The 23,385-nt window shown below is 31.7% G+C and overlaps 2 protein-coding genes across 7 annotated transcripts in view; both read left to right on the top strand.

The window, feature by feature from the left end:
• LOC127708370 (sorbin and SH3 domain-containing protein 1-like) overlaps positions 1 to 3,967 on the top strand; it is a 129,112-nt gene extending 125,145 nt beyond the window's left edge. For all 6 annotated transcript variants that reach the window (XM_052213225.1, XM_052213224.1, XM_052213223.1 and 3 more), the window contains one exon: positions 624 to 3,967. In XM_052213225.1, the coding sequence (XP_052069185.1) occupies positions 624 to 625 (2 nt within the window). In that variant the 3' untranslated portion in view covers positions 626 to 3,967. The remainder of the gene's footprint in view (positions 1 to 623) is intronic.
• Positions 3,968 to 7,833: 3,866 nt separating this feature from the next.
• Positions 7,834 to 8,334, top strand: LOC127708524 (uncharacterized). The gene has a single exon (XM_052213423.1). It carries the CDS (start codon positions 7,834 to 7,836, stop codon positions 8,332 to 8,334), a length of 501 nt encoding a protein of 166 aa, XP_052069383.1.
• Positions 8,335 to 23,385: the final 15,051 nt, after the last annotated feature.

The following is a 23,385-nucleotide window of genomic DNA, read 5'->3' as shown; positions in this document are numbered from 1 at the left end:
TGCTGGCCCGGGAATGCTCATTGGTTCTTGCGCTCCCCAAGTTTTATTTTAGACCTTACAATTAAAATCACACCAGAATTATAAAACCATGGGCATTCAGTTCAATTTGAACTTGAATACATGGATACCATACAGGCTCATGATAGCCTTCAGATCTAACTTAGACTAGGTATTCTTGAGTTTTAAAAAACAAAACAAAACAAAATTTAACCTAAAAATTGATGATATATAAGAATTAATTTGTTTCATTTTATGTTTGAACCAAATTAGGTGATAACAATATTTTAATTAAAAATTTGCAGGCATTTATTTGCAACCATCAAATCAGTAATTGATGCTTTCAAATCTTCACAAACAATACTGTTATCTCCATTCAAATGCACCTTAAAAAACCTGAATCATACATTTTAAATTCAGTCAAACAATTTCTGCACTTGCATACACAATTTCAAACCATTCATCATAGAATTAGTGCCCTGAAATATGTGGCTTCCTCCAATCAAAAAGAACTTTTCAAACAATGGTGCATTATAATATTCATTTGATTCATACTTAAAATACCATTCTAAAAACTATTTAGCAGAAGTGTGATTTATTGTAATAAAACTTGTTTTCCATTTTAGGACGAATCAGAATCTACTGTAGACCTGGTTATAGAAGTGAATAAAGACTCCGCAATCACAGGAGTATAAAATGTAACAAGTCCCAAGTATCACGCCAAAATGTTAGCCACAGTGACAAAGGACACTTTACCATGGCTGCTAGAGATTGCATCATCATCTATTTATAGCCACACAAATAAATGCATTTAGGTAGACAAAAGCTGCATGTTACAAATAATGTGTTCATCAACTTGTACAAATTTTCATTTATCAGCAGACTTAGTAGAAGAACAAATTGGACGCAAGGTTTTTTTAAATTTAAATTATTTACATTATAACAAGGGTTTGTTTGTTTGTTTATGTCTTAATTTTTTAACATTTCATCATGTTACAAATATCATTAGCTATTTATGGATCAATTAAATGTGTTTATGTTTGTTGTTTGGGTTGAAAACCCAAATTTCCTGAGAAGGATGCTGTTAATGTTGAAAATTTGACAATCTGAAAATTTCTAACCAAAAAATAGGGATTCAGAAAGTGATTAAAGAGAAAAAAAGGGGAGATAAAAATAAATAAATACAAAGCATATTTAAACTAGACTTTAATCAACATGGTTTGACACCATCAGTTCAACTGAATTTTCAATAATTGATTGTTTAAAATAAATATAGCAATGCTGTAATTTTTAACCATAACCACTTCTTTGATGGAAATTTGGGACTTCAGTTCCCTTTTAATGTTGTACTTTTCGAAATTATTACATGTACAACAATGGTAAAGGGGTTCTTGTGTGTATGTCGTACAATTGAAACATTTAGACATCCATTAAAGGACTCTGTCGCTAGTATGTTGTACATTTCTGCAGGGAGAAACATGTCCATGTCTTTTCATTAAATTTCGTAAAGTTTAATTAGGGAATGTTTTATTAGATATATAATTTTTTTTGTATTTATTGTTGATTGAAATTTTATTGGAATCACGAGTTTTCGTATCTAATTTAACCTTTTTCCTCCCTAGATATATCATAGTTTAAAAAATAATAATATTTTTCTATAAAACTTTTTTTAAGTCAGGGTAAAAGTAAACAATACAGATATTTTAACCTTTTTACCCCATGGGTAGATTTGTTTTCAGCTTTTGAGGCCATAATAATATTATTCCAACTGACTTGTCCCTGCTTGTTCCAGTTTCTTTGGTAGTTTTACTAAAAGCCACACAGCAGACAAAGTGTTCATCTTACGCCTTCAAACCAGTCATTTTTAAACCGAAATGGAACAAACCTGAATACAAAAATTCCCTGATGACTTTATTTTCTCAAAAGGTTGTAATGAGAACCTAGCAATATCTTTATAAGGGCCTAATCTAAATATTGAGATTTTTAATTGATCAAAAGAGGACAATTATCTCATTTACATTTTGTATATCCCTTAATTTGAATTGTAAGAATCATGAAGGTTGATTTGATACTGTATGTTTTAAAACAGTCCAAATCTGATTTGTTAACAACTGTCTACCTGAAATTTTCTGATTCATAGATCTTGTTACATATTTCTCCTCAGTTTTTATAATAGATTACCAATTTAGTATGAATTTTCAGTCTTTGATTTACATATTTAATAATGTTAGTTGTGACTTTTTTAATAGAAAAACAAATTATTGTACACATAGATTTTAGGTTCTCAAATCTAATACCGGTGAAATTTTCCCCTCCAAAAGGTTTTGGGCCAACTATTTAAAATGCAAATGTAACAAATGTATTTAATCTAGTGAATATTGTATTTGATTAATCTGGAAAATTAAACATAGAAATACCAACCAAGATGACAGGAAAAGAAGTATTATAACTAAGATTTTACTAACGTTTCTTTTGCTCGTGTCTTATGTATGTACATTAAACTTTAAAAACCTTATTTGGCCGCTTCTATATAGCTAATAGTGCTGAAAGTGGCATTAAACACCAACAATCAATCAATCATTTTACCAAAAGAAAAACCAATGAATTATACCAATGAAGTCACATATACCAAAGTTGTGTCTGGTATTTTGGGGTTAAGTTATTGATTTAGAATATCGTAAAAACTTAAGTATGCATGCTTTAAAAGTAATTGACATGCTCTACTTGTCCTTAAATTCAATGTCTTGTTGTATCAGGATAATATCCTACAACAGATTGTTTGATTTTTAAATGTAAAGTGGTCAATTTATAACTCGAAATTGATTACTTTCAAAACTTTGTACTAACTTACGTTAAAGTTTGTGTATATTATGTACATAACTTTAAAACATGTACATATTCCTACCCTATATATATGTCCCTTTAATCCTGATGTGATATTTATTTGATGTATAAAAGGTATAGATTTTATAATTCTACAAATAAAGTTCAGACGTTTATGTATGTCAGGTACATATATATGCAATGGTTATTTATAATGTATCCTAGTTTCAGTGTTGTTTCTATTTATAAACGTGTCATTTTAATGGAGCTTTTTTTTTTGTTTCTTGTTAAAATTTGAATGAAGTCATGTCTGCCTGATAGTGCCTTTCTTTTTGTAGAAGAGTTAGGTTATGAATTATGTATTTAGTTCACTTATTTCTGTCAACTGACTAAGGTATGATTTGAGAAATAAAACAGTAAACTATGGAAGAAAGTACACTTAGAAAATGTACCAGCTCAAATTTTTCTATGGTGCAAGTATAAACTGATTTTCTGATTTTTTCAAGTTTTAAACTAATTTAGAAAATTCTTTGTTTTCAGTAAAATAAGGTTAAACTTTGTGCCATAATAACTCTGTCTCCAACACATTACTTTGGATTTCAACTACAACATGAAATATCATTTAATCTGATGGTTTGTTTCTAGTCACTTTCAAATGTCAATCAATTCATACAAATCTCAGTTATGTACAGAAATGAAATTCATTACAAAAACATGCTAAAAATAATCAGCACTATCAAATCTTTCAATTCTTCAGCAATACAAATTTTAAAGTGGAATGATTGAAATTTTTTTTCGATATAACTATTCAATATGTCAGGGTTTTTTTTTTATTGCCAATAAGTTTGTATGAAATCTGTCCTATAATTTTGATAACTATTATTGTAGAAAGAGAGTAATTGATATTATGCTCACATGATCTATGGTTGTTTTTTTTTTTTTTTAGAAGGTTGTGTTAAATTTGTCTGACTTTTTTGTTGTTACTTTTTAAGTTTCTTTCTGTGCGAGGTTGTGTAAAACAATGATCTAGATAACGACCTTTTATGTAGTTAATTTTATCAGATATTCCCTCTTTTCACTTTTTTCATTTGTTTTGTTTCTGCCATAGATTCATTGGTGCATGAAATAAAAATAAATGCCTGTGTTATGTAGTCTTACTTTTATGCAGCCATAATAATGTACCAAAGATGAGAAGAAACAAAATATGTCCCTTGTGGTCAAAACAATGGCTTTTTTATTAGGCTATAAAAAGTTGCTGAGGAGGCAAGATTCAGGCATTCTGTTGTGACTGTGTCAACAGCAACTTCAACAATTTGTTATAGTTTGCGATTATTATTAAGTCAATTGAATAAGAAACACGAATGGTAAGTCAGTGATATTTGGTATGTAGAAGTATTAGCATTGGCACATCTCAATTTCATGAAGATTAAATGGTCCCACCCTCTCAGTCATTGTTAATTTATCTGAACCTTTTACATGGTCTACATGTTAAAGTTTGTGATTATCTGATATGTTCCCAATATGTCCTTCAATCATATGTTGAATGGTAATGCCTAGTAAGTCCTCTTGGTTCGTAGGTTAGTAATTTTAAACATTTATTTCACAGTAGCTATAGATTGAAATATTGAGTCTTTTCTAACTTTTGAATCATTGACCAACCAAGATAATTGGTCTTGTGGTGAAAACCTCTTCATATTAAGGTTATGTGGTAAAAGATCAGAAGATTTCAAAGTTAAATATCAGCAGCTTTGTTATCTGAATATCTAGTGAAAGGTGTAAATCTTCACAAAACCTAGGTGTATAATACAATTCAAGAAGTGAAAAAATGAATTATCCGTCGGGTTTCAAACAAAATTATAAAAGTTGGATATACCATGTGCTAATGGTTAAGAAATTCTCTGTATTTTATACCCCTTATGGGTAAGACCACTAGATCAAAGTATTAGTATGTATAAACAAATGGAAATGGTAGAGAAAAATGCATGCCAGATAAATTCTCTCAAATTATACATTTAGTGGCCGAGTGGTCTAAGTACTGTAAATAAAGAAATTATTGCGAATTTTGTAGAATGGACTTAAATGCGAGATTAATTATTGCGATTTCAGGAAAAATGCATACAGTTTTATGTATCCGATATAAGAATGTGAGCTCTTATTATTGCGATACTCATTCAGTCGCAGTATTCGCATAAATAAAAACCTTGCAATAATTTCTGAATTTACAGTAGTTTATCTACAGTGATTACTGTCAACTTGTTTGTGATTTCAAACACAGCTTGTGGCGAGGTATGTTCGACTCCATTCTGAATTGATAACGATTGCCAGTTTTCCTGCTACATGTATAGGCCTTGGTTCTATCGAGGATATCTGGGGCTTCCTCCACCAATAAAACTGGTTGCCATGATATCAGTAGCCAAAGTGACTGATAGTGTTGTTAAGCACCTACAAACAAACAATCAAATCATACACATTCAGTGATATTAAACTTTGACTAAAACTGCCTTCAACAATAAGTAATCGTTGCCTGGGTTCTTGGGTCACTGCTCAACAGCAGACGTACTGATGTGAAGAGGAAGTTTGGCCAGGATGCCAGGCTAATGGTAATCATTGAAAGTTCCCAGTGTAATGAGACCAGAGACATATAATACACTTGTATTATATGTCTCCGATGAAACTTGCTACTACTTCCAAGTCTACTGTATTGTCCTATTTCTCTGCTTTTCAACCCGACTTGTGCACCGTTGTTCTCCGGCCCGAATCCAGCCATTTTGAAAAGGGAGTTCCAACCTGCGGAATACCATGAAGCGTTCACATAATTAAAAAAAAAGGGGGGTTCCAACTCCTGGAACCCCCTCCCCCTAAATCCGCCAATAGTACTGGAGTTTTGTAACTACTTCACAACAAGGATATTCATTAAAATGTTTATTACTAGATTGATAACATACAAATATTTCCTTAAAGATAACTAAGGAACAGGTTTGGTACTAACAAGGATCTTACTATACAAATCCTTGGTACTAAATGACCCATAATAATTAACTAAGAATAAGAACAATAGATGGCTCCTAATGACATTCGAGGATTTCTTTAATGAGAAAAAACGTAATCAGTTTTAGAGAATGGAACAGATATTAAATCCATTAATCTTCAACAATTATTATAAATCCAAATTTCATACATGATTTTTGAAGTTTTAAAGATAATTAACAATTAATTATAAGAAAAGGTCTGGCATATCCCGTGGGGGGAACCTATTATTGACTAACAGGTTTAAGAAAGTCAATTAAGAATGTAAATATACATGGTTGAGGAATGGTGACCGAACCAAACTGTTTTTTGAGATAATAAGCGATTTCAGTGGCGGATCCAGGGGTGGACGGGGGGGGGGGGGGGGGGGGGGGGGGGGTCGCGGGGTTGGAACCCCTCTTTTTTTTGACGATCAATGCATTTGAATGGGGACATATAATTGGAACCCCCCCCCCCTTCTTTATCCTGAGTTAGGAACCCCCCCCCCCCCCCCCTTTTATAAATGGCTAGATCCGCCCCTGGATTTGTTATATGAGTTATACTCCACTGTCCCACTGGAGGGGGGATTTGAACGCACGCAAACATGGTTAACACCGCCACATCCTGTACTAGTCTGTCCTGTAATTCAGTGGTTTATCATTTGTTATTGTTTGTCATATTTGTTTTTCGTTTATTAAAGGATTCGTATAGTAATACCATATAAATTCTTGGTTTATTGTTTTGCACATAAATCAGACCGTTAGTTTTCCCGTTTGAATTATTTTAAATTCATCATGTCAGAGCCTTTTAAAGCTTGCTATGCTCTTTGTGGTATGGGTTTTGCGCATTGTTGAAGGCCGTACTAAGACATGTAAATTAATTGACAACTTCTATGTAATTTGGTATCTGATGGAAAGGTAGGTCATTGGCAATCATACCACATCTTATTTATAAATTGTCACGAAATCATACTATATTGTGAAGAAAGTACCAGAGACATATAATGATGTATTATATGTCTCTTAGAGTACTTATCCTGTTATTGTTGAAGGTCAGTACATTAACTTCATTTTCGTTATCATAATCTGGGACTATTATACCAGAGTCTGATTATACTATTATATTAATATAATAGTCCCAGTCATAATTTAATATTTTTTTTAAATTAACTGAAGACTTTTATTCTAATATTTTTAAAGATTTATAGAACCGAAACGGACTATATCAAAGTATTTGGAAGATATTCGAATATAATTTGATATATTTTTTAAATAAAACTGTTAATTCCCTAAAATTCATAAAAGCTGTTACAATGTAAAGTTATAAATGAAAAACGTCTATTCGTATCTATATGTTTGTTTAACGAGATTAAATGCCGACTTAATCGTTAAAAATCTTTGTTGTGTGTCAGGTCTTGTATTTTAAAATATTATGATGTACAACAGAATGACATGATACATGTGACACCTTGGAACTTGTTTGGGGCATTCTGTGTAACATGTTTTCTTTTTAATTTCTCATTGAAACAATGCTATTACACCCATATCGATATAATTAATCCTATATTCCTTTTAGCATTAGCGTGGTGTCATAATACTGGGATGTAATTAAATTAATTCTTTAAGCAAACATACTTAATTGTATGACATACAAAACAGACTATTCTTGAAAGACAACAATAATTTAGCAGAGATGATAATTAGCTGAACTGTTATTTCTCATTAATCGACTTTCTCACTTGGAGACCAGACATAAAAGAAGCCACCGACATAACGTTTGATTGAATAAGAATAAGAATAAGAATTTCATTAGTTTAAAATCCAAACAATAGGATTGTTACACTTGATTGTGTTATAGAGTTACACACATATAAAAGGTAAAAGAAACATCCTGTGTTGTTACAGATATTTCCGGATAAAATACTCAAAGCTAATGGATTCATACACAGCCGTACAAAACCTTTCTGAACTTGTTGATATCTCAAGTTTCTCAACGGAACAGCAAACAATGTCTGATATGTTGTACAATCCTGTGTTCGGTATAATTTGTTCCTCTTCGTACGACCGAGTAACTAGGAGCTCTGAACGTCTAGAAGCTTACTTTGACGAATTAAAATCGGAATATCCAGAGGTAGAGCAACTATCAGAACATTACCATAAAGTGACCGCTCAAATAGAAATGGACAAGTTATCTGCGGTAATAAGTTCTCCAGTGATTCATCACAGCAGATTGAACAATCATTTCAACCAACAACGTCAGCAACTGATGACGTACTACACAGAACGCCTTGCTGATATCGGAAACCAGAAAGCAAAGACCGACGTTAATAAAGACGTCAACTGGATAGCAGTAAAACTGATGAAAGAGTGGTTTGACAAGAACGAACATAGTCCTTATCCAACGAAAAAAGACGTTAACCACATTTCAATGGTTGGTAATATAACTGATAAGGACATAGAGACTTGGTTCATGTTTGAAAGGATCCGTCGTTCTTCTGTGAAGAAATGACTTGTCGTGATTACTTTTTTTCAATTGACAATGAAGAATTTTAAGTGAAATCAGAGACATATATGTCTCTGGTGAAATATACAGTAATCTAAAGAAATGTATTGCCAGTTCTCACAGGTGACGATGAAGATTTCATAATGGAATATACAGTGATTGAAAGAAGTGTATTTCCAATTCAAAATTGAGAGATATCCGTATAATCAGAGACACATAATACAATTATATCATATGTTTCTGGTATAATTATTGAGGCTATATGACATTTGAGGAAGCTTCAGGCATGCATCATGTAATGTAAAGAGTCTGTCAATGTTGGGGCATAAAACTGAAGTAGAGAATGTTGATGTAAAGCTTGTGAAAAGGTTAGGTATTTCAAGGTATTGTTGTACCCTCTGTTTTGTTTATGCGTTAACCGGAGATGTGGATAAACTTAAACTTTCATAGTGCTTTTTGTATTTTTGTATCGAGTTGTTTTATAGTTTTAGTGCTTTTATTGTTCAGCTATAGAAGTATAATTTTAGATTTCTTAAAGTAAGTAAGAACTCTGTTTTATTTTGAAGTAGGATAAACAATCAGACAATCCTCTCTTTGTTTATTGTGTGTGTATTTATCATTTTAAAATAAAGTTTTTGTGAATAAATCATTTCATTTGTCTTATCAAAATAATATATAGTTTTAGATCGCTGATTATTTTTGAAAGAAGCCTTAAAGAATACAAATATTAGAAGAAAAAAAACATTTTGTGCGATTTCTTTTGTAATACTTTAACCACAGACAACTTTAATCAGGGACTTAATTTATAGGTCCCAGTTCAATGAACTGGCAAAAAGGGAGACGTTTATTATCTATTATTATTATCATTATATACGCCAGAGACATAGATATGAGACATATATATTATTAATTCGTATTTTTAACTAATTTGATTCGTTCAGAGATAATCACATGTTAAACTTTATTTTCGAAGGTAGAGAGAAAACGGCTGAAAGCAAAAAGCATATTGCACAGCAAAAAGCATATTGCACGGTTATTTTTAGAATATCTAAAAACCGATATACTTTGTGACGTCATGTAATGAATTTCATGATATTGTTAAAAGTTTTATGAAAAAATATCTATGATCGATTATTTGAAGAAAAAAAATCTTCATATACATAAGATGTAAAAAAAAATGAAATAACAACTTATATGTTGTTATTGTTTAGGAGACAATATGATATCTATAAAATTCCAACAAAATCAAAAAATTAAATCAGGATTTTGATACAAATATGGTCGGAAATTAATAATATAACAATTATAGCCTATTGATGAGGTCAATACAGGATATATAGACCCAAAGAAGTATATCGACCTCGGACTTCGTCCTCAGTCAATATACTTCTTTCAGGTCAATATATCCTTTTATCGACCCCATACAAAGGCTATACTTGTATAATGTTTCTGTATACGCCAATAGAATTTCTGAGGTTTCTAATAAAGGTTATCAAGGAGTTTGTATACTAATCCTCGATGATATTCTTAAATTGTGCTTAGACAGCAATTTATTCACTAGTCGAGTTCATTTTCTGTTATTATCTCTTTGGTGATTGTTCTGTTATTGTATAATGTATATCGTCTTGCTCCGCCTCGTCACACAATACAGAACCATCTTGTTTATTTCTCCACATGTACCCACTACCGAAATATTTAAATGTGAAATATCTTTTATATTAACAAGTTCAAACTGGGACTATTATACTAAAATATTCAAATAACCAAAGATTTTTAAACTATTTTAAATATTTTATACTATGTAGAACAATTAAATTAACTCAAATAATTTCTAAACAGTATGCGTGTATACAATATTTTTAAACTAACTTGACCACTCTCAACAGATAAATATATATATATGTCTGACTCTCTGCCGTACATGTATATATGTCTCTGCTCCCAACCACTCTTTTAACACCTGTTATTATTTAAACCAAACCTTTTACAACTCTAAAACGTATTCCATGTACTGATCATGAATGAAATGTATAACATTCAGAAGTCTCGATGAAAGATCGTTAAGCGTATTAAGTTTTGACCATCTACCCTTTGATGTGATTGACCACGACATAACTATATTTCCAATTTGATTGAAATACAAATACTGCGCTCGAGAAACACGAAAGGTCTTTTAAACAGCATGTTAGCCGGTAGCGTGGACACAGAATATGTCTTTTAATCAGATTGCTATATTTCTGTCTTTCATTCGAGACAGACAAGTTTTCGTACAAAAATCGTGTTTACTTGTACTACTAGTATTTGTGACTGGTCAAACAGGAACACATATTAAGTTCGTTACAGCAAGGAGGTCTCGTACAAACTCCTTGGTTACAGTATCATTGATTGGTCAACTGACAACATGGGTAAGTCTTGAAAATACATACGGCCCACCAACATATATGTAATCCAAAATATAAAAATAAGAATATGTGATATGATTGCCAATGAGACAACTCTCCACCAGAGACTAAAGACGTAGAAATAAGCAATGGTCTTGATAAAACATACGCCAGGTTTGGCAAAAAACCCCGAGTTTTATGAGTATTGCTCAGCCCAGTGAGAAAAACTGGAAAAACCTCGGTTTTTACCTGGTAACACTGGACAATAATGGATAATATGAAATACTGGCCTCGAAGTCAAAGAGGATTCAGTGATTCATCACAATAGCAATACTTAAAAGATATGTTACCATATGATGGGCTTTAATATATATATATATATATATATATATATATATATATATATATATAAGTATATGTTACAGTAAATGAGCATAATTAGGGATTATGTATAATCACTGGTAATTTTTGTCAAAATTTCAGGAATTATGCATGATCACCAGAAAAAATGTCAGGGATTATACATAATAACTGGAATTAAGAGACAATGAATAAAAGTTAAATAATTTATTCTGTAAAATCATATTTAAACATTTTTAGAAACATACATATTAAATTTGTAAGCACAATATTCTTATAAAATTCATATTTTCACAAACTACATTGTAAATTTGGATGACATCTACTAAGAAGGTCTGGAAAGGGGGTCCTTCATTTCTTTATTCTTTCATTTTTATACCCTTCTTCTCTATTTTGCCTATTATTCTCTTTTCATATTTTAACATCCCATTATTCTCTATTCTTTTAACTTTTTTGTCTACTTTTCTTTTTTCTTTATTTTTTGTAGTCCTTTATTTTGTAATCTTTGCTCATTATTTTCTATTTGTAAAGCCCATCTAGACCCTCGGAGTACTATTGAACATTTGCTCAGCTGTGGTTGTTTTTTTGTTGTTGTTGCAACAACAACAACAAAAAAACTTAACCATCGCATACTAATCAAAGTGTTTAAATAAATAAAAATATATAATCTTTATTTCAAGAGGATAATCCCATTAGTTTAAACTAATCTTCCTGAGACTCCTCAAAATAATAATAACATATATAGAAAGTACGTATCATATTATAATGATATATACACAATATACAATTTTAACTAGACATTAATCTGCCTTCTTCATGAAAAAATTGTAACATTTTGTTTTAAAAGATACAAGTGAATTACTCATCTTTATTTCATTTGGCAAACTGCTCCATATTTGAGAACCGGAATATATAAAAGTTTTCTTCAAACAGCTGAACGTAAATTATAATTATGATTATCAGTAAAAGAAAAGTTTTCTCGTAAATAGTTAGGGAATATTAAGACAAGAGACAGGCAAAATTTCAACCACTCAAGACTCAACCGAAAGGAAACAAAAAGGGTAAAGGACAGGCATGATTTCAAATTACATACTTGTGACTCGTGGAAAAACAATGTTAAACACCATTTTTTGATTTGCATATACCAAATTCTGTACGTAAGTCAGATTATATTCAGAGGTAGGATTTCGCTTGTTCCAAGTTTTCAAAAAGATATAACATTTTAAATTTGTAATGTGATAAATGTTGTAGTGAACAATGTACATGTGATACTTATAATATATTAAGATTAATTGGGGAAAATATCAAAATATGTATGTATTATTATTCAAAGTTGCTTTAGACTTGTCAAATTTTTTAAAATACATTTTTACATCTAAACATCTGAAGGTGCTAATAATGTCAGTCAGACAACGAAAGCGGATCGAGAAGCAGCAAATACCAATTTCAAAGTCTTTTTGGGTTTGACCAGGCCGGGGTTCGAACCCACGACCTTCCGCACGCGAGGCGAACATGCTACATTGAATAAAAGAATACGGGAAAATATCCATCAGGAAAATAATAAAAATAGATCTAGGAAAGCTGTTTTATTGAAGAGTTAAAATTACATGTAAATACGTACAAGTAAAAATAGGCACACGTATAAATGCATGCCATATGCTGACACTTTATACTAATCATTAATAAACTGGACACACGCAAGTTCTACAGCTATCAATTGTCCAGCATGGTCAAAACATGTCAATTTAAGTCAGCTTGATAGATATTTATCTGTGAATCTCGGTCGAATCAAAACTATTATTGTCAAACTAATAGAAATTTTGATAAACTGTTATTTTCTATTAACTATGATTGTATAATATAAACTTATGTTTGTGCATATATAATATATCATGGGGCATCGTATCAGACGGACTTAAATAAACTGTTGTATTGACTATCTTGCTTCGTTACAGATATAAATAAGTCATAATACCGGTATTATAATTTGCAAGTTCACTTGTTTGAAACTCTTATTATCATGTGTATAAATCTGAGAGAAAGTATTGGTCCAGCAAATCTATACACAAATGTTAAAATCTTTCTAAATAATCCTCCTAAAAATCTATAAAATTGCCATTCTGTGCAAATTGATCAAACTGTGAGTATGAAGCCAAAGAATTAAATTTCTTTTTTTTAAATATATATATATATATATATATTCAGAATAAACAATTAATTTTATGTAAGGAAATGGCTTTTCAATATTTGTTTATCTTTGCTTAAAAAAATTACGTTTTAGCATGGATTTATGATTTCAAGACAAATTAAAGAACGATTTTCGCCGAATTTAAACGCTTTCTATACAAATGTTCACCTATTTTTGGGAGAATTTAATCAGCAATTTTTCAGAAAACAAAAGAGATTAATTCATTATTTTTTTACTACTAAAATATCGTATCAATTGGGAAATATAAATTCCATATGCAGGTGCTGCTGAAATGTGTCTACATAGAAATGGAAAGTTCACAATAGGAAATAAGTCTAGGCTTGAACCGACCATTATTTTTACTTGTTTTCTAGCTATACGTTAAATTTGTAACATCATTACGTACACTGTGTCCGAGGCATCATTTGTTAATACCATGGATTTGTACAATCATACTATACAAATCCTTGTTAATACTAATAATACACAAAAGTCGAGGGAACAAGGGGATCAACATAGTCATCAAACATTGAACTGTTCAGCGAGAGGACATCATGTAAAGTTAAAGGATAATATTACCTTATTTTTGTTCTTTCTTAAGCAGAGGACTGTATTCATTCCTATTGAGAAAAATAAATGACATATAAGTAAAGATATACAATACCGTGTTTTCAATTAGGCAGAGTATTCGGAGAATGGATATTTAAATGTATTCAGTTTAGCACTTATTTATTTCTGGTCAATTTACTATTACTTAAACCGTAAAAACTTTAACGAGGTTTTAAAGATTACAACCACGAAAGATAATTATTGTTACACATCTGAACCAACCCATGTATGTAAATAGGTTGTACTTCATTGGTTTATCCCATTGACTAACCCCATTGTCACTGAAAAGCTTCCATCAATCGGCCAGTAACTACAGTTTCACACGTTGTTCAGAGCAGAAAAGTATAATAAGTCTAAATAATTTTAACAACGATGGCGGACGACTCATACAGCAATCCAGTATTTAGTATCGTCTGTTCCTCTTCCTATGACCGAGTTATTAAACATGCTGAACGTCTAGAAGCTCGTTTTCAAGAATCAATACCTATACACCCAGAAGTAGAGCTGCTATCGGAACATTACCACAATGTGACCGCCCAAAATAGAAATGGACAAGCTATCTGCGGTAATAAGTTCTCCCGTGAGTCATCACAACAGATTGAACAACCATTTTAACCAACAGCGACAGCAGCTAATAACTTACTACACAGAACGCCTTGCTTATATTGGAAACCTGAAAGCATATGTCGACCGCAACAAAGATGTCGACCTAAATAAAGATGTCAACTGGAAAGCACTTAATCTAATGAAGGAATGGTATGACAAACATAAAGATCATCCGTATCCAACAATACATGACATGGGACATATTTCAATCCTTGGTAACATTGCTGTTAACGACATAGACACTTGGTTCCATTTCGAAAGGATTCGTCGTTCTCTTGTCAACAATTGAAATGTTAATAAAGGGACGTCGTTATAAATGAGTGGGATTACATGAACAGTAAATTTTATTCTGAGAATACGATGTTATTTACAAGTATCATTAAAGTACTTTGGAGTCTTGGTTTAAAAAGATATATACTGAAAAAATGGCATTCATAGTGAAAGATTCAACGTGTTTTGTTGTAGTGCTTTGTTTGAGGTCTTACTACAATACCAGGCTGCTGAAATGGAGCGAGGAACACTGTATTATCTCAGACACACTTTTCGGATTTAGACCTGGTCACGGAACTCATGATGCAACATTTTCTCTTCATTCCATCATATCAAAATCTTTGCGAAACGGAAAAGGTTATATATATTGTTGTTTTATTGATCATAAAAAGGCTTTTGACAGTATTAGGCATTTTAAATTATGGATGCAATTAGCTAAATGTGATATAACCGCGCGGAAAGTTATTAAATTTAATAAAAATCAATGTATTCTGACTTGAAATCATGTGTTAAACATGAGGGAAATTTTTCTGAGCTTTTTAACTGTGACATTGGTCTCATGCAAGGAGAATCCTTATCACCTTTTTTATATGCTTTGTGTGTCAATGACATTGAAATAGAATTGATAAAACAGGGTTGTCAATCATATCACATGAGAATGATCAATCTTTATCTATCAATGTATGCTGACGATACTGTTCCAGCGAAAATATAAATGATCTTCAAAAAATTATAGATGTTGTTCACATATATGTTCTGAAGGGTATAATTTGCATATAAATATGCCAAAAACTAAGATTGTTGTATTTAGAAACAGAGGTGTCATCAAACCAGAAGAAAAAATGGTTCATTAATGGAGAGAATACTAGTATTGAGTTATGTGATGAATTTATATATCTGGGTATGCTGTTAAATTATAATGACAATTTTACTAATACTCAGAAAATGCTGTCAAATCAAGGTAAAAAAGCTGTTTTCAGTTTATTTAGTAAAATTCAAGAAGACTATTTTAGTACAGAGACACTACTGTCTTTATTTGGTATATATAGATGTTTCAAGCAAATGAAATGTGGGTATATCATAAAACAATTGAAATTGAAACTCTTCACATATATTTTTTAAAGAGGATTTTGAAGGTAAAAAAGAGTACTACTAATCACATGATGTATTTTGAACTATAGGTAGAGTTCCATTGTATGTGAAGAGGTACTGTAAAAATGATGAAATATTGGTGTAAATTGATAAAAACTGACAATTGTATTTTGAAAAATTGTTATGCAGAAATGCAATGTAAAAAGTAAAAATAAATTGAATTGGTCATGTAGAATAAGAGATTTATAATGCAATTATGGTTTAAGTAATGTATGGTTGACACAAAATGTTTTAAATGTAGATGTTTTTATAGCTGATTTCAAACAGCATGTTACTGCATGATAGATTTATTTCTGTAGCAATGTCATTTTTTGAGGAGTCTTTTGAATGACAGTTTTACAAATAATATATGACAGTCATGGATTGCAGTTTTATCTTAGTAGACCTGTTGATTTTAGATATAAACCATCAATAAGCAAGTACCGTTTACATGCACATAACTTGATCATTGAAACTGGAAGGGTTTTAAAAAAAAACAGAAATGCTAGAATATGTAATATGTGCAACTGTAATTCTGTTGAGGATGAATATCGTTTTATTTTGGAATGTATTATATATAAACATATTCGTATGAAGAACATAAAACCTTATTATTAGAGAAATCCAGCAGTATTTAAACTTATACAATTGTTATAATTATCTGTTCGTAAAATAAAAGAACTTAATAAATTTGGGAAGTATTTATGTATTGCCGAAAAAAATCGTAATTGTTGAATGTGTATATCATACTTCAAGATTGTTTAATTATATCAATTAATATCATGCTCCTATAGATTCGTTTTAAATTGTATGAATTGTATAAATGAATTACTACTAATATTGTACTATGTGATGTTTACTAAATTTAATGTAATATTGATACATATAAGCTGTATTGCTTTCGGAATAAAGAATATATATACTATTGACATATCAAAGCTTTGGTTTGCACTTTGTCACACCCGAAACCATTGGGCATCAATTACCGAATATGAATACTTCGGTCAACCGGCGCTAAATAGTAAAGATATGGAATTTGAGACATGACCCTAGTTCGTCTTGATACTCATCCGTGTATTTAACTCTATGGAATATTCTCGGTATTTACAAAACAGCTTTAGGATAAGAACTGAACTTGTAGCAAGTCTTACGTTATAGGTTATAAAACAATGGATATGGCCATAATGGGGTATCCATCCATGACACAAAATCAGTATATGCACAGCAAAATACACAAAAAAGCAAAGGAACAGCGCTTTTATTGCTGCTCTTCATCTCAAAGTCACAGTGAGGCTTTCAACACGGAGCAAATAAAAAAGCTCTCACCTCACTGCAAGTGCATATGTTTAGAATTTACCAAGTTTTTCTGTCGTTTTAAGGCTGAAATAAATGCATTAATCGATGCCAAATCAATACATTCTTATACATGCTTCTATACTAAGTAAGTGTCCTTCATGTTACCCTTTTATACTATGATATTATTTTCAATTAGACAATGGAAGTAATGCAATTCTAAAGAACCCGACAGATCTCATATTTGTGGAAAAACCTTGATCAGGTACGCTCTATATAAAAAGTAAAATATCAAAAATACCGAACTCCAAGGAAAATTCAAAACGGAAAGTCCATTAACAAATGGCAAAATCAAAAGCTCAAACACATCAAACGAATGGAAAACAACTGTCATATTCCTGACTTGGTACATTTTATTTTGCCATATATACGTGGATAGCTCTTGAGCATCAGCAGAAAAAAAACCCGCCTAAACAGGACAGCAAAACATACCTTAGGTCAACTTTGTCTAGGTGAATTCAACCATTAGTTTGTGTACACTTACCAAATTATTAACATAAAATCACAATTAGAATATATCGCTACCGAACCCCTGGCTAAGGGCACAATGGTAGGTATTTTTTAACTCGGTCATTTTTTAAATGCATCAGTTGAGTTGAATTGAAATTTTTGGGGGGATTATACCTAAACTTTCTATATCTTATTTCATCCATATATATATACATAAGAAAATTAGAAAACATAGAATAATTCGGTTTCATCTGTCAACCTTTGACCTTGAATCTTACTTTAACCATATAACATAGCAGACATTGATTGTTATTGAGATTATTAAAAGACATTTCAAAATCAAATACACAAATGAATTAAAACAATGATCATAATAACAATAAATAAAGAAAACTGAGAACTGAATTTAAATATCTGGACAAATATCAATAGAGTCATCATTCTCTTTGGAAGTGTAACGGACGCCATCATGATTTGGTTGACCGTTATGGACTATCTGTGTCACAAATGACCATGGGTATGTTCCAATTGTCGTAGGCACAATCCAGTCCTCTTTTCTCCGACATTGGCTGATCACCGAACTTTTACTTCCCATAAGCAAACCATTAGTTCGTGTACATTTACCAAATTATTCACATAAAATCACAATTATAAAGAATATTTCGCTACCGAACCCCTTGCTAAGGTCACAATGGTAGGTAATTTTTAACTCGGTCATTTTTTAAATGCATCAGTTGGTCCCACTTTGGATCAGGTTCGTGTTCTACGCAGTGTTTTGTATACTGTTGTTTGTCTTTTCTTTTTTTCTTTCTTATTGGTTAAAGTATTGTTTTTGCTCCGTCCCATGCTTTTTTATTGACCCCTGCTACCTTTTTAACATATATCTGGAGTATAATGAACACATATATTTCTTATTCTTGCATTTATTAATTTTGCCGTAAATATATAGTGAAAAGTGTTCATTATTTTTTTGTGACAAAGTGACAGAAATAGATCAAGACTATATTTTTAAAAGTTATAGATTTGTCCTTATGAATTACACACAAACCCAACCTACGTAATTGCTTCGTGCTAGGAGTCTTTTGTTGTGTTATGTTGTTGATTCCAGATCAGAGCGAAAAGCTTAAAGAGGCATTAGCTACGAAGTTGACAAAAAACCAAAATACGATTTTTTATTTCAAACATTTAGCAGTCAGTTTTGGTTCAATTTTGTCATAAGTATAGCTCAAAAACATCAATGATGTTTTATTGGTTGTCTCATTGGCACTCATACTACATCTTCTTATTTATATCGGAAGTCAACAATTCAACTCATTTGAATCCGTTTCCATGCGAACTTCATGTCCGTAATGGTGAAACAAAAGTGGAGAATGTTATGCAAAAAAAGAGGATATTTTTCCTTTCAACATGTTCAAGGGGGATAAACTTTCAACATCCCATCCAAAAGCGGTACAGGGTACTCAGACAGTATCAGAGTTAACAGTGCAATACATATATTGATTAATGATTTTGAGAAATGTTAAGTTGGTTAAATGCATATAGATTCTGAATCTTTCTCGTGCACGTGCTTCTTAAATATAACAAACGGTTTTTTCCTGAAATTTCATACCTTTGTATACTTACCAACATAGCTCATTTCACGAATTTCGACGTCGAACAGCATTAATTAAAAAAAATATAGTTTAAAAAGGTCACATTTTAATAACCATTTTGAATTTGAAAAGTCGACAAGTTTTCCGTCTTGTTGTATGTCACAGTTTTCAGTATCACAGTGGTATAAACCCAAATCGACCTTTCTATCATTTATGCTTTCTTCGGGACCATATTACTACAGGTGCCCATTCATCATTTTTAAACACCGTGATAATATGAGCAAGTGCTACCTGATGAGCTCCCGAAAGAAATTGGTTTAAGCAAATGGGTTTTGCATGTTTGTTTTACTTGTTATCATACGTTTCGGCAAAATCACATGCTAATCAGATTCGTATTTGCGCCAAGGGAAATTATATGCTCATTCATGATGTTCTACAAAAAAAAAAAAAAAAACAGTAAAAACGAAAACAGCGAAGAAGTTTAATCGCCACGATATTGAATGTTTGTCCGAAGGCCATATTATATAAAACCAAATCGATCCTCTTACAGCTAATGCTTCTTTCCGAGAGGCATAAAAACAATCAATTTTGTCACAGCCGATGATTCGCGCGTTTTATTCATGGACTTCTGCCTTTTTATGTTTTGCTGTTACACCACTATCTCAGGTTAGGCTGGGGATTGAGAGCTCACAGACATGTTTAACTCCGCCATGTTCTTTATGTACCTAGCTGTCCCAAGTCAGGAGCAGGTAACTCAGGTGTTGTCGTTGGTTGCAATCGGGGATATCATATTTTGGTCATAAATTAGGCCACTTCACGGTTTTCTGGTGTGAATTGTTTCACATTTGGTCATACCTTTTATGGCTGACTATACGGTATGGATTTTGCTTAATATTGAAGGTCGTACGGTAGTCGCCTATAGGTTCTTACCACAGGCGCTTGGGTATATGATACAGATATTTTTTTTTTGTTTGTAATAAAATATTCAATTTTCTATATTTATACTACATATCTATCACTACTGCGCATGTCTCACCTTGTTTCGAGTGATTTTAACAACTCTGAGACAAACCCCCGTTTTACTATCCACACTAAGAAACAAAAAGTTTGTTTCTTAGTGTGGATAGTAAAATGGGGGTTTGTGTCAGAGTTGTTAAAATCACTCGGAACAAGGTGAGACATGCGCAGTAGTGATAGATATGTAGTATAAATATAGAAAATTGAATATTTTATTACAAAAAACAAAAAAAAATATCTGTATCATATACCCAGAGACATATGTATTATATGTCTCTGATATACCCAAGCGCCTGTGGTTCTTACATCCACGTCAATTGGACTATGATCAATAGTTGTCTAATTGGCAATCAATTCTTATCTCCTTGTTTCTATTATCTAATATTATCGTAGAAAGGATATATAATTTCCAGTCATTTAACAAGACTGCTGGTTTTCTCAACAGTAGTTTGATCATTACTAAATTTCAACAATAACTTTTTTTACGAAGTTGTTTAATATATATAGTGCAATAAAAATACAAAAGATAAATGTGACGTAAGAATATTATTTTTTAAAGTCTTTTATTGGTCAAAATAAAAATGAATATTTGTCCTGTGGATTTTTGTCTGAAACGTTTTGTCCTGTGGCTTTTTGTCTGTAACTTTGTGTCTTGTTACTTTTTGTCCTTCATTATGTAGTTTATAACTACTTCTATCTGATATTTTAACTAGTCAACATGGCTATCGTTCAACTTGCTAGAAATAGAACATATATGAGGTTAAAAGTAATCACTAGACAAAAACTGACATTGAGTAAAAAATGATCAACAGACAAAGAACTATCTTTCTAGAAATTTCAGAAAAAAATCGGACACATAATGTTTGAGTATTTTTCTCTTAAATATCCATATATCGAAAAAGGTTTTTAATGTTGTAAAATTTACACTCATAAATGCTTTGAAAAGCCTTTACAAAAATAAAAATAAGTTAAAAACACAAAGTTCATTGTCAAGGGCGTGACCTTGATCTTGACCTTACGACCTTTAAGACGGTCATTGACCCCCGATGTCATTGCGAAAGACCGTATGCCTTTGTCATGTACCAATATCAAGAAATATGTGATAAATCATTAAATTAGCATTTCAGGGGCAATTATAGATGGCGTCATATCAATTCCAAACAATGTGTTAATTCTGCACCTAAACGTGCCAAACATTTTGCTCCAAACTTTTTTGTCTACCTTTTACTGATTTTGAGTTTAACTGCTAACTAACAAAGGTTAAAATCTAGGTCATTACCTTGATATTGAACCTTGACCTCAATTTCAAGGTCATAGATCAAGGACCTCATATAAAAAGATCCTAGGCCTACGCCTTACGGTTTATGGAATTAATCGACATTCCGCTGACATAAAATATTCAAAGGGGCATAACCCCTACCTTAAAACGTATACACATTAATTGTATATCTGGTCTGGGACTATTATACTAAAAAGTGACAATAAAAATAGGCCAATCCAACCTATAACCTATAAATATGATTTTACAACAAACGGAACTCACGTATCTCTTTTCAATCAACAGTTTTCAGAAATTTTATGAATCATACTTGTTTTCACAGCGTCCCCACGCTTTTATCATCCTGAAAAAAAATTCAACCTTGAGTTGTCATTTTTTACAATTAAGCCGGGATTTGGTGATTAATAACAACTGTCATAGATCGAGATATCTTTTATCATTATAGTTATCGTGTTTACAATTTAAGGATTATCATTTCGAATAACTATAAAAAATAAAAACAAATTACAAAGATTATACGGTCAAAATAATATGGCGTATCGATAAATCTCGCGCTGGTAACGTCTAGTTCTAACGACCGTGATGTTGAGTATTATTACACTGATTGGTGTAACGGATTCCAGTCCCGTTAGTATAATAAGCCCAGATCTGGTAGTAACATCAAATTATGCAATATGACATCGTCACGATTTACTTCCTAAATCTATGTCTACAATCCTATTTTTCGAAGTTATAAACAAACCATGACGCATACCTGAATGCAAACACTCAGTAATACTTTCTTACTTCCAAAAATTCTTTAAAAAGAATACGTACAACAAAACCTGTATTTTATTAAAATGATTCCTGTACTGGGGATAATATTTCATCAAGAACTGCAACGGTCTTTATAAACCTTGCAAATAAATTGATACAATGCAGGTGTTGGGAAATCGAAACAAATGTACATCATTTATCAAAATGTCAGAGATTCAGCTTTCCTCGTAGATTCCATTAAATAATCTTATCACTTGAGTATATAATCTTAATATAAAAGTAAGAGTTTAACAAGAAATTGATCTTTGGATAACTGACCATCTTAAAACCAGTTGCACGACCAACTGCCAAGGGTACTTTTTTCACACAAACATGTTGTCTTGGTTTTACCAATTGGGTATCCCAAACGTCAATAACCATGATTTAAGCTCGGTTTGTGTGTACTCTTTGTCTGCTCTACATGCCTCAACATTCGTTTTGGTTGATGAAATTCTAAGGGTAGTCATCGACACCCTTGTCGTCCTTTTAGCTCATATAATATCACTTGATGTTTTTGGCATGCATATGAGTAATAAAGTAAACAAATAGAATAAACAAAAAATTCTGAAGAGTGTGTCTAAACATCGGGTTAGAGAGGACATGACTAGTTCGAGTTGAAAGTCGTGACAGAAACATGTAGTAAAGTAAAAGTTCGTGACTTGTTTCGAGTAATTACTTTCAAACTTCGAAGTTTGGAGGTCGAGTACTAAGACTACAAATTCGAGTTTGAGTTCGAGTGAATATTCGAACGTAATCTCTGTATATATTATATACAACATATGACAATTGATCAATTCTGAAACAGCTAGTTGCACTGATATATTTATTTAATACTCATTTAATCCAATAAGAAACAAAAAGATAAGCATGTTACATCCGAGAAGAAGTCATCAGCAAATTCTACGCTTGGATTCCACTGATATATCCTAAAGAGTTAGAATTTCGAGAGAGCGAGACATAGCGATCCTTCTTCTGACGTCGGTGGCGGTGTCGTTTGCGTCGTCAGTATTTTTAGTTTAGTCTGTG

This window comes from Mytilus californianus, unplaced genomic scaffold, assembly GCF_021869535.1.
Source record: "Mytilus californianus isolate M0D057914Y unplaced genomic scaffold, xbMytCali1.0.p SCAF_7, whole genome shotgun sequence".
Taxonomy (NCBI): Eukaryota; Metazoa; Mollusca; class Bivalvia; order Mytilida; family Mytilidae; genus Mytilus; species Mytilus californianus.
This window is presented reverse-complemented; position numbering and strand designations above follow the sequence as displayed.